At 37.3% G+C, this 13,469-nt stretch overlaps 1 protein-coding gene across 2 annotated transcripts in view; it reads right to left on the bottom strand.

The window, feature by feature from the left end:
• Positions 1–13,469, bottom strand: part of SOHLH2 (spermatogenesis and oogenesis specific basic helix-loop-helix 2) — a 43,526-nt gene that overhangs the window by 18,138 nt on the left and 11,919 nt on the right. For both annotated transcript variants that reach the window (XM_010344991.3, XM_010344992.3), the window contains exons 2-6: positions 12,998–13,212; positions 4,757–4,818; positions 4,572–4,676; positions 2,749–2,848; positions 818–928 (exon numbers count right to left, since the gene is read on the bottom strand). In XM_010344991.3, the coding sequence (XP_010343293.3) occupies positions 818–928; positions 2,749–2,848; positions 4,572–4,676; positions 4,757–4,818; positions 12,998–13,212 (593 nt within the window). The remainder of the gene's footprint in view (positions 1–817; positions 929–2,748; positions 2,849–4,571; positions 4,677–4,756; positions 4,819–12,997; positions 13,213–13,469) is intronic.

Raw genomic sequence — 13,469 nt, 5'->3', positions numbered from 1 at the left:
AGTCTTCATTTATGGCAAAGCTCAAGTTTCCCTTCGTTTCAAGTGAAATAATCATTTCTTATTACAGACTCCTTCTGGCCTCCAGAGACAATTCACTGTGTTACATTCTATTAGAGTGTTCATTCTAAGGTATAAATCTCGTATCACTCCTTTGCTAAAATCCTTTAGAAACTGCCCAACAGACCAGGTTGCAATTCAAATTTCATAGCATGAAATACCCAGCCCCTACCTACCACCTCTCATCTCTTGCCTCTTCCTGCTGGTGTCCTGTTATGGACATACATGCAGTTCCATAAAGTCACTGTACTCTCTAAGACTGCCAACCTCTGTACCTATTATTCCCTCCATATAAATAAAATACCCTTCCCTGACTTCCAAACCAAATTAATAGAAACTTGTTAAAAGCTCAGTTTAGCTACTGCCATCTCAAGAATGCCTTTGCTGTCCCCTCATTCTTAGAAAACTTTCCTAATGTCCTTACTTTGTGTTCTCAACATGAGATGTATTAAAAAGCATCATTTTCTACTTAATAGCCTATTTAAAAGTGATCTGTCTGAGCACTAGAGTGAGAACACCTTTGAAGATAGAGACTTACTTTTTATCTCAGTTCTCCAATCATTCCTTGGCATGCACTGCAGACTCAGAAATGTTTACTGAATAACTACGTGGCTGAATGAGTGAGTGGCATCTATTTATTTGCTAAATTTACTAGTTTCACTTATACTTTTAACAATATTACAAAAAAGGTATAAAATTAATGAAAGCAACTTCTCCCTACAAAACAATAATGCTTAAAAAGTGCTATATTAAAATTCACCTTCTTAATTTTTCCTTGCTTGAATGAAGAAGAGAAATCTTTTTGCTTTTCTCGAACTCTGACAATGAAGCATTTAATTCAAGCTCATTGCCATTTCTTAGAGATTCAGGGCTAGAAACAAGAGAAAATCATACCATACATTAAAAGGGAAAATCGTCAGGTAAAATTAAACAATACACACCAATATACTAAACAAAGGATGCTTCTCTAAGTCTCTTGCTTCATACAAAGGGGCAATAATGTCAAACCACCTTATCTTATACATTTAGTGCAGAATGTTTATTTTAGAATTTCAAAAGAATGTATTATCAAAATCATCCTAAATTCAATGACTGATCAAAATTCTAAAATAAATTGTTAGCAATAGATACAAGCAGGATTAAAACTTTCTGACCTCATCAATTATGACTATACCATATATATATATGTACATACCATATATATATAGTCATATATAGACTTTATCCACCCTAGTCATATACAGACCTTATTCACCCTTCAGAAGGAAAAGTACATTACAGGAAAAAAGCATAAAGGATTAGAAGGTCAAGATACACCCTAGCCCAACCCAACCAGCAAAGCCCAGCTTCCCTCCATTTTACAATTTGTCATTTAATGGGCATTTTCTGGCTTGACTATTTTTGCAGAACTTCTTCAGGCATTCTGATTTAAAAACATATTAACCTAAGAAACTTGCAAACTAATCCTATTTCTTCTATCCTAAGAGATATAACTTGATTTGAAAATTTTATGTATGGAGGTAGGGTGCTGAGGAAAGACAGAAAGATTCAAGATGAGTAGAGATCAAAAAGCACATGCATACTATGTAGTCGTAAAAACCTTTTTAAAAAGAAAAGCAGTTGCAAGTAATATAAGAAAATCATGAAGTCTTCCAAAACCTTTCCCAACCCCATATCCTAGATGAGGGTTAATACAGCCAGCCTCTTTAAGATTAAAATGTTAAATAAGACCAAGAAAGCTGTTGGTATCTCTGCATTACCAAAGTCTGCTTTGGTTTAACCACACTTACTGACTGCCAAGTCCCTTTCTTGTTCAAAACAGTAGATGGCCACACTCCACAAATTCTGGAAATGACTAACTTAAAATTCTCACCATCATCAGTACCCATGCCCTCAGCAGTTATGTCCATTCTTTGTATCCCTAGGCTGTACTTAAAACCTCCTTGGAAATCAGCTTAAAGTGAAGGGAAGAAACTCACAAAAACTGAATTTTACAAGAATACTAGCATTGGAAGAGTCTGATCCCCGGTTCAACTGCCTACCCAACGCAGGTTTGAATGCCAGTTCTAATATCTGTGTGTGTGTGTGTGTGTGTGTGTGTGTGTGTGATAGAGAGAGAGAGAGAGAAACACAAGGAGACACAGACACACACACTAAAACTTGCCTTGTATACCAAAGAAGGCTATTCCAAAAGCTACATGAGGTATGTAAAAGAAACTAAATCCTTTTTAAAGGATGATTTTCAATAACTGGGGGTATAGGTTCATAGGTTCAAGAAAGATAACAGGAAGAAGCTGAGTGGTAGGTGTATAACAGGTGAGGCTGTTCTTATCTGTTTAAGTATTGGGGTTCCATGTAAAATTTCCACTTGAGGAATTCACTCTTTTTACAAAGTTTAAATACCACTGTTGCGATTTAACTTTGCTTAGTGATAACACAGACTCTAATACTGATCATATTCCCCAGTGATGGGGAACTCACTACCTTACAATTTGACCTGCTCCCACGTGGTCAACTCTAATTGTTTACAAAGTATTTTCTTTTATTGAGGTGAATACTTCTGAAATGTGTACCCGGTGCCAGCTCAGGATCCTTAAGTACAGCAAACACTGCATCCCTCTTCCACAAAACAGCCACAATCAATAAGTCCTCTAAAAACATTGCTATTATGAAAAGGTATAAAAAACTAACCAGGCAAATAGATTAGTAGAAAAATATCCCAAGTGTTCGCTGTAAGACCTCTGCAGGGGCAATCCAGGTTCTTCAGGCCCAGTAGCATTTTCAATCTTAACTGAAAGTTTTGAGAGGGGAACTCTTTATTTATAAAATCACTTAAGGAGATGATGCTAATCAAACACACAAGCCCTACTCCTTAATGCGGTTGTCATCTTTTACTCAATAGATTTTACAAAGCAGTACTTTTAAAACAAAAAGCAATTTACAGATTTCTGTGAAGCATAAAGCCACCTAGGTTAGAAAGCAAAAACTAAAATAAGCTATGTTATTACCACGATACCTTTAAACCAGATTCTAGTAACTTAGCAACAGGTGTGCTTAAACACATTCAACTGAGTTTATTTATCAAGTTCCTATTTATAGGTAAATGTCAGGAGACAAAAACCATGCATGAATCTTCAATAAGCAGCTGCAATGTCAAAATATAGCATCTGAACATTTTTTTTTCCTTTTTTGCAGCTGCTCATCCTTGGAGCAAAGATAAGACAACTGGAAGCTGACGTGGTCATAACCAGCAGAAGGCCATGAGCGGGTGGTGAGCAGCTGCTCCATTTCACCGAGAATCAAGTAAGAAGAAGTTGCAAAAGCCCTTGGTCACCATGGCTGGCCATTTCCAGGAGGAAATGCAAGGGCTGGCAGCCACTGGAATGTCACAAACAGACTCATTCATCTGAATATTAAAAAAGAACATTAAGAAAGGAGTACACTGAATCCCACATCATCATTCTCACAGGATAATCCAGGAAGTGTCTCTCAGGCCCATTATAAGAAAAAATCTTATAATTTTATTTAAAAAAATTTTCCCAGCTTTATTAAAGTATAATTGAGAATTTGAGATTGCACATATTTAAGATGTACAACTTGAGTTGATAATATACGAGTACATTGTGAAATAATCACCACAATCAAGTTAATTGACATATCCATCATGTCACCTAGTTAGCTTTTTTGGTGATGAGAACACATAAGATCTACCCTCTTAGCAAATTTCAAGTAGACAATACAGTGTTGTTAACTACAGTCACACTGTGGTAGAATCTGTTAATCTTACATAACCAAAATCTTGTACCATTTGATCAATAATCATCTCAATTTAACATCATCTTAATTTTAAAAGATTTCTTATCTAGTATCCCAGGCCTAGAAATACCAAAAATCGTCACAGACCAATAATGATTCTAGTAGAATTTAATTTCTGTAATTGGAGTCTGTCCTTTCACAAGCCAAATGAAAGCTAATTTAATTAGTTTAAGTGTTTAGATACTGATGATCTGCATAATACAACAGCCAAAGAGTTTAGAAATGTGAAGTCTAATTGAAGCATTGACATTAATCCTCTGCATCTAAAATGTAAAATAGAAAGGACGACTACCCATTAACTTTAAGAAGTAAAATAACTTTTACGCAAGTGTTTTGCAAAGTAGAAAGTACAATACAATTGTAGGTTAGTACCCCTGGCTTTTAGATAATCACACAATGACACAGCACGGTTAATTCCATTTTAATGAGTAAGAAATGATGTTAGCTAAGCTACCAAAATAGAAAAAAAATAGTGACACAATTCTGCTCCCAACCCCCAAGCCAAAATCCTGTGCCTACCGCAGCACTGTATTTGCCAACACACTCTTAACTTCTGAAGATGTTTTGTTTTTCTTTCCAGGCAAAGAACATATATTTGTCCCTTTATTTTATTTATGCTTGTTTTTGTCAGATTGCGTAAGCATAGTTTTCAAAGATTTTAATTAGAATTTTCAAACCTTTAGAAATTTTTTACTCACCAGTGTTTGAGAGACACATTTTCCAGTATTTTACCACAAAACTCATTTTTTCCATTGTCAGTGGTTCAGTTAAAGTCATATCACCTCCATGCCCTGAAATACAACCTAAGAATCTTTATATTAAATATTGACCTTATGGTTTCTATTTAGAGAAAAAACAAATACTAAACTTAGCAGGTACATACCTTTAAAATTTTCAGGGATTATAAAAACAAACAGTGAATGTGTGTTTTTCTTTTTGCCAAATCTGAGAGAGGAAAAAAAATGTTAAAATGAAGCAAAATCATTATTCCAAAAAAGGGGATCAAGAGCTTTAGCTTACTAGAAACTAACTACAGTGACTTTCTTCATTTCTTTAGAATTTGCAGTAATATCATTCATATGGAAATCTAGTAAAAGTGGCAGCTCAAATCATTGAGGAAAAAGATGAATCACTTTTTCTTAAAAGTTAAAAAAAAAAAAAGCCTAACCCTTACCCAAATTTTTGATCAGATCATCAGTTTACAAGAAATTTCTGGAAGGAAAGAAACATTTTAAAGAACACCATGGGCATGAATAAGCAGAATCTAGAATGGGAGGAATTTTGTAAGACAAATGACTCCTTAAAAAAAAATATATATATATATATATATATTTATGACTCAGATATATAAATTGTATTAATATGTAATATAATACATATATATATATCTTTAAAGAATAAGACAAAAAAGAAAGAGAAAAGAGAAAGTTCCATCCTGATTTTTACAAACTCACAGATTTTTAAAAATCATATTATAAGATAAGCAGGGACATCTGAATGTTGATGGGATATCTGACAATACTAAGAAGTGATTATTAATTTTTAGGTATTATATGGGTTTGTGGTTATTCTTTGAGTCCTCACCTTAGAGAGGTACCAAAGTATTTAGGATGAAATAAAATGGTATTTTAGATTTATTTTTAAATAATCCACTGGTGGGCAGGGGTGAAAATGCAGAGAGAAGCACTGTGAGCCAGATGTGAGTGACTGCTGAGGCTACGTTATGGGTGCATTATCATACTGTCTCCCCTTTTATGTCTTGAAAGTTTTCAAATAAAACTTCTTTCTGAAAGTGGCATCATAGTTTACTAAGGTCAGTACAGTAAGTCTGGAATTCTGATAACTGAATGAATACTGAGCTTTGGCATTAGCCAAAAGAAAATTATTTCCAAGGAGAATGTGACTGTGAAGGAGACTTTAAAGAGAACAGTTTAAAGCTACCTAAGAAAAACTATTCTCAAATACTTAAAAATATTATTTATTCGCATGTGGTTATATATGGTTATTATTTATTCATTAAAACAAGAACTGGGAGCATCTCCACTGTATAACAGTGTTACGAAGTATACATTCTATATTTCAAATTAAATTACATATTAATATAATTTATATATCTGAGTCATACATATTGAGAACCTCTTATGTGCCAGCTCTCTGCTAGGCTCTGGGGGATATCATGGTAAATAGACAAGGTTCCTGCTCTCACACAGCTACCATTCTTAGGGAGGAAAGACATTAAACAAATCACTCCAGATAATTTTGTGCCTGAAAATGTGTCCAATGCTGGGAATGAAAGCCAAAGGGGCCAATAGGAGCCCACGCCTGGGCACCAACCTGCCTCAACAGCCTTGGGGGAGGCTTCCAGGCAGACAACACTTGGTGCTGGCTAGACACAAAAAAGGCGGAGAGAGTGGGAGGGCAGAAAGCAGATGTGCAGCACAGAACATTCTGGGCAAAGGGCACAGCATATGCAGGAGCCCTGGGGTGGTTGAGAACAAGGTGAGTTTGAGAAGGTGCAAGATGTCCAGGACAGCTCTGGCACAGGGCATCTGAGGACGAAAAGCACGAGTGGAGACCAAAGAGTGAGTGGGGGCGGGGGTGCTGGGCTCTGCTCACAGAAGACTTGTTAGCCCACAGGAAAGGTTTGGTATTGAAGAAAAATGGGCAATGGAAGATGATGAAGCTGGGGTGCAACCAACAAGATTATATTTGCATTTCAGAAGGACCACTCTGCCAATGATGGGATGCGCTGATAAGGGTAACATGGGGTAGACTGGAGAGACCCTATGGCAGTGACCCAGGCAAGAGCTGATGGTAAGGAAAGCAGGCATACTTGCAAATTTTTGGCAAAATTAAATATTTCAGAGTATTTACTAAACTAATTACTTCAGAGTAGCAGGATTATGAAGAAAGGTGACACCCCGTTGAGACTATTCAGACTTGATTCTGTGCTATGAATTCTGGGGAGTTAAGGCTCAGAATTCATAGCAAAGAATCAAGTCTGAATAGATCTCAGTAGGGTCTCATTTCCTCATAGAAACCATATATTCTTTCCTTTCTTCTAAGAAGATATATATGGTTTTCCTTTCTTAGAAGAAAGGAAAGAATATATGGTTTCTATGAGGAAATGAGACACTCAGACAGAAATATACTGTCATCAAAATAGGCATATGCAGGAGGGAGGATAGAGTTTGCCTGGTCTACCAAATGTGGAGGTAAGAAAGGCACTTCCTACACTGGTGTGGGTGGCGTGCTGACATGGAGGGAATAGGGATATCAGAATGACACCTGCTAGGATGCCAGCATTTCATGTATATATATATATGCACATTATAGATATTTAGATTTCTTTTTTTGACAGACAGACAGACAGGTAGGTAGGAAGGTAGGTAGGTAGGTAGACTTTTTTTTTGAGACGGGGTCTTGCTTTGTCACCCAGCAGGCTGAAGTGCATGGTCAAGGCTCACTGCAGCCTCAGCCTCCCAGGCTCAAGCGATCCTGTACCTCAGCCTCCCAGGTACCTGGGACCACAGGTATGTGCCATCACACTCGGCTATTAGTATTTTTAGTAGAGATGGGTTCTCATTATGTGGCTGAGGCTGGTCTCAAACTCCTGGCCTCAGGCAATCTTCTGGCTTCAGCCTCCAAAAGTGCTGAGATTATAGGCAAGAGCCACTGTGGCTAGCCTTGTATATATTTTTTAAGTGATGAGAAAGTGTAGATTATAATGGAGGTATGGACAACAGAATGAGGAAAGAGAAGTAGAAGGGAAAAATGGACTGAGCAGATGGGACCACTGAAAGAAAATTATTGGGTAGTTTAACTGTTAAAAAATACTTCATAGTGGATTCAAAAGTAAATTATCATCAGTTAAATATGGTTAAATAATTTTTTAAAAATAGGTTGTTTGCTTTTAGAAATCTTCCTATGTCCATTTTTGAAAATCTGATTTTTCAAAAATTTGAAAATTGATTTTATTGACATAAAAATATGTTAGATTTGGATATATGATTTTATAGGCTCCAGTGACTTTCAAATTTCAAGCTTTGTATCAGACAGAGGTGGGATTCTTGAACTTTTGTTATTAGCATAGAATCAATTACCAAACACACACTCCCTCCGCTGTATGGGAACTCTAGCAATCGATAGAGTTCCCAGAATCCAATACTCTGGCCTTAAGCTCAGCTGCTCATTCACGTTCCCTACAAATCAATAAGCTAAAAGAGTTCTAGTTTCCAGGATCAACCAGAAAATGGTCTCTTTTTCGTGAATGAATATTCCTGGAAACAACTAAGCAATGCAAATACAAAACAAAATAAAAATCACTTTTATCCAAACCAACTACTACTACTTCCTGTTCTATATGCCAAAATCAAATTGCAGGCTCTGAGACCTTCTCAATTAATGTCTCTTGTGTTTTGCAATTCATTTGGGGACAATTCATTTTCCCTCATGTTTCATGATTGCACTGCTGAAATGTTTCCTGAGGCTACACCTTACTTTTGAGATTGGATACCAGTATTCTTGGTTCTATTTCTATGCCTGCCTGCCGTGCCCTCTGGAACTGGAGCCAGCATCAGCTCAACCTGCAGCAGCACCCACCTGCTGTCTCGCCCCCATCCCCGGGTCTGTCTGTGGTAGCTGAAAAAACAAAGGTCATGTACAAGCGTGATCTTTGTTTTGTACACTCTGCTGATCAAAGGGTCTCAGAAAAGCCCTGGCCTCTGAAATCCATCATCTAAGAGGACCAAAGTGGTGTTATAAGTCCCTATGAAGCCTGTGGAAATTTCTACATTTACTTCTCTTAGAGCCATAGGACTTCAAGGAACAAAAGGCAGTATCATCTTTGGGTTGTGGTCTTTTTGAGTACAGTTATTCATTATTCTGTGCAAGGGCTAAATGCAGCCAAACTAGCCTGGTATGACCTATACGGAACTTGTAATAAAGAACGTTCTTTGTTAATTACTTAATTAAGCTCTGATAGTTTATTCTGGCTAAAGTGAAGGCTGGTTTGCCCTGTTCCCACTCGGTTCTCTGCAGAAGAGTTCCTGCTGCAGCATTCACCATGTGACAGGGTGCTAGAAGTTAAAGAGTTGCTCTCAGTTCCTACTCATTTCCTCCACCAATTTAGAGGAGAAAAGCTTTAGTAAAGCTACTTAGATGTTTTGCTGTTATTGTGTTTATTGTCAAACATTCAGAGGAGTGGGACATGTAAACTGCCTAATAAGATTTAATGAGTTACGCTGTCAAGTCAAGGATGTCTTGGAGACATGAAAGGACAACTTAGATCTCTGTGGCTCACAAGATTGCATTTTCTTAGTGATCAGTTAGCTGGAAAGACAACTGAAACTACACGAGGGAGAAATGAAATCAGATTCAAACTTGATTTGTTGAGGGAGCAGATGGAGCCACAGCCTGCATGCCTTTCCTATTGCTAAACTGCTCTGAGCTCATGAGAATCACAGAATCGTAACTGCAGAATCGTTTCATGGAGAAGAAAACCACAACTCCCCATATACTGATGAGTTTTAAACATATTTAAAATTTCTGTACCTGTTTTTGGAAGATAAGTATTAGGATGTGTCTGAATTACCAGGGATCTGCCCTTTGAGTGTGGCTCAATTTTGAGAACTTCTCTAAGCCAAAAGTACAATGTCCCTGGAATTCTGGAGTTAAGCATATGAATCCTAAGATGATCTTAAAATATGTTACCACTGGGTAGTGTTTGAGTTCATCTGCTCAATAAAAATACACTCTTTCAATACATTTATGAGATGAAAAAAAATTAGGCATTACTATCAGGAATGCTAACCTGTAAGTGAGATGTACCATAATTCTTGAGCTATTAGTACTATAAAGTACTGATATTTTATGAATGATTAAAGTCAATCAATCACTAGCACCAAGCCTAAAATGTAGTTTTGTAAGATTAAATTAAGAATCTTTTAAGGAGGCTGCTTTCATTTTATTCTAAAATAAATTTAATATTACGGCTAAGAGACTAAACTTCATTCTTATTTGCAATAAAAATCCATATGACATACATTACAGATATAGAGATTTGTGATCATGTGCTCTAAAAATGAAAATATATATGGCCACTTTCATTCTACCATAAATTCCTCATTCATTGACAGGAGACATAAAGCTCCTAGAGAAAGAAGAATAAGGCAAGCAGTTGTACATTTTCCTAGACCTACAGAGCTTTTGAGATATTACAAGACAACAACAAAGATCTAAAGAGAAAAATTTAAAATACATCACAAGAAAAGCAGAGCCAGGCTTTTCATTCTGGTTTAGTCATTAAATATAGCCCAAACTCAAAGGGTATAGTGCTTTAGGATAGATGAAGGTTTAAACTCGTTACAAACGGGGCAGTACGTGTACAGGACTCATTACCATAAGAAAAATCATAGATTGAAAACTGGAAACACTCTCTACAAGGGTTTAAACAATTCAACAAATCATAAACTCATAACAATTCTGAGGGCAGGAAAGAGAACTTCAGAGACATTCATAGCCTCTGAGGACAGCACCATGAAAGCAAAGCTTATACACACACATGCGCACGCACACACACACACACACACACACACACACACATAAACACACACACACAAAACCAAACAACTGTCCCTTTTCACAGAGAAGCAAAAAAGTGAGGAGGCATGGCCTGCCTAGGATGGCACTTCTGCCACTCATCCAGTCATTCACTGGAGCTACAGCAAGGCAGATAACACCTGCTACTAGTCAAGACCTTCACTGGGTATTGGGAATAGTGCAACGGGGACAAACAAGGAATACAAATCCAGGTGTATTACACAAAGTATTTGTTTTCTTTCAAACAAATGCTTTCTTTTAAGGCAAAATAACAGAACTGCCATTTATATAGCTATATACTCAGTACCTTCATCTACTTTGTGTTCTCTGCTAAGAAATCTTAAGTTACATTACTCAAGCAATAGAAGTTGCCAAGGTGAGTATCAGACAAGAAATTCTCTCCTCTAATCTCCTAGGTTTTAATATGTGCAACTAAACATAAAGCTGGTTCTTAAACAGAACTTCATTCTTATCTTGTTCAAAAGGTAGCTCTGACAGTGAGCAAATGCAAAGCTTTACTCCATTGAGGGAGGCATAACTAGGGTCCCAGTCTTGAAACAGAGAGACCAGGGTTCTTTCAAAACCATTATCTATGTTTGGTTTACACCCAGCTCGGCAAATACTGAACCTCAGAGGTGAAAAAGAGGTGGCTTCAATACAAAAGTCAATTAATTACAGACTTTTAGAAAGAAAATGAAGGGAAGCGTAGAGTTCTACTCTAGTTTTATAAAATTAATCTGAGTTTCGTAGAAATGAGCCATGTGGTCTTAGGCAAGTCACTTCAGCCTCAGATTTCTGATCTGTCAAGAAGGGACAATAAAATCCTGCAAAAAATTTAAAAATACAATATAAATGAGAATTATGATGAGTCCTCAGCCAAGGAAACTCTATTTTTTTTTAAGGTCTGTAATAAAATAAGCATATTGTCAGAAGGAGGATAGTTCACAACAGGTTCTGGAAGTGGTATTCACTTTGAGGTAGATAGTTTGCCTAGTGTGTCTAGAGTTCATGTGCCTAGGAGAAAGCCAGAAGAAATGCAGGAGACCAGTTGTTCTAAGAAACACCAAGATTAGTTTCTGTCTGTCTGTCTCCCTGTTTAACAAGTAACTTGATGGCTTGGGCTTCTCATTCCAACCTTTCTTTTCCCTTAACATAATCTGCTTGCCCCTTTATTCAGGGATCAAAATATTGTCTCTGAATTTTGTCTTTTAGCCAAAGAAGACTTGTCTTGTAATTCTGACAAGCTCTCATATGTTCCAATATAATTGACAATTCTACTTTGTCTATCAAGTATTTCCTGGAAGGAGAACAAATTTATTCTAATCTAACCCAATCTAAATATATTGTAAGTGGCAGGGAAGAATCTAACTCTCCCACCACTGGACTCCAATGTTCTAGAGTTGGAGTGGGTTAAAAAAGGCAGAACCTGGCTGGTTGCAGTGGCTCATACCTGTAATTTCAGCACTTTGGGAGGCCCAGGCGGGTGGATCATGAGGTCAGGAGTTCGAGACAGCCTGACCAACATGGTGAAACCACATCTCTACTAAAAATACAAAAATTAGCCAGGTGTGGTGGTGTGTATCCCAGCTACTCAGTAGGCTGAGGCAGAAGAATTGCTTGAATCTGGGAGGCAGAGGTTTCAGTGAGCCAAGACAGTGCCACTCCAGCCTGGGTGACAGAGCAAGACTCTGTCTCAAAAAAAAAAAAAAAAAAAAAAAAAAAAAGAGAGAAGTAGAACTTGCATGGAGTTAGAAGACAAAATGACAATACTGGAGGTGGTGGTTTCTGGACCCAGTGAATCCAGAGGGCCTCAAGGCTCCAGGAGACACCTCAGTCCCTAGCTGACAGGACAGAGAGCTAAGAGTGCTCACTTCCTTTAGTGTCTGCCACTACAATTAATGGACTCTGAAAAGATGCACCATTTTAATGATACAGTTATTAAAAAAGAGTTAGTGTGAAAATAACATAAGCACTGCATATTAAATAAATTTCTATGACCAATTGATTCTTACATTCAAATCCATACTTTTACTTTAAAAGTTAAAATAATTCTCATAATAAAATGCCACAAACTGGAAATAAAAACAACATGTAGATAGAATCTCCCCATGAAAAATATCCCTCATTTTTTTTTTTTTTTTTAAGAAATAGCACCTCACTCTGTTGTCCAGGGTAGAGCGCAGTGACATGATCATAGCTCACTGCAGCCTCAAACTCCTCAGCAATCCTCCCACCTCAGCCCCCAAGTAACTGCAACTACAGGTGCACGCCACCACGCCCGGCTAATTTTTTAAATTTTTTGTAGAGACAGAGGTCTCACTATGTTGCCCAGGCAGGTCTTGAAATCCTGGGTTAAAGCAATCCTCCTGCCTTGGCCTCTCAAAGTGCCAGGATTAATGAGCCACTTCCTGGACCCTCAATTTAAAAAGTAAAATAGAAATATATCATCTTTTTAGGATTTTTATAAAAATGGGTTTTTAAAAAACAATTCTAAAGATACAGGGTCAAGGCTTTTGAAGTTTACCTAATTAACTGGATGGCTTCTAGCTCCTCAGCGCTTAGTGAAGAAGGCATCTTCAAGAAAACCATATTGAATGTCCAATCATCCAAAAGTGCTGCTGCCTCCTTTATGTCACTGATGGTGATGGTGACTTCTGCTGTGTTTGAAAATAATTTCTGTACCGTATCAGCCAGGTAGCCCACAGTGAGATCTCCAACTAATAAGACGTCTATTTTCGCCTGAAAGAGAGGGAAGCAGAGGCGTCACATAATTATTACCTAGGCATAGGGAAAATGTCATGCATGAGAGGATAAGACAAATACAGCTCACAAATAACACAGTGATGGACTCCACATCTAGTCTGACTGGCTAGATGGTCAACTATACGCAGCTCAAGGACAAGAACTATTAATTTCACATCTTCACTACCTAGAAGTAGTGGAAAAATCTGAAGATCATTCTTTTTTAAACATTTTGCCTACTGATGCTATTCTAC

The sequence above is a fragment of the Saimiri boliviensis genome, chromosome 16, assembly GCF_048565385.1.
Source record: "Saimiri boliviensis isolate mSaiBol1 chromosome 16, mSaiBol1.pri, whole genome shotgun sequence".
Taxonomy (NCBI): domain Eukaryota; kingdom Metazoa; phylum Chordata; class Mammalia; order Primates; family Cebidae; genus Saimiri; species Saimiri boliviensis.
Note: the sequence above shows the minus strand (reverse complement) of the source record. Positions and strands in the feature narration are given on the sequence as shown.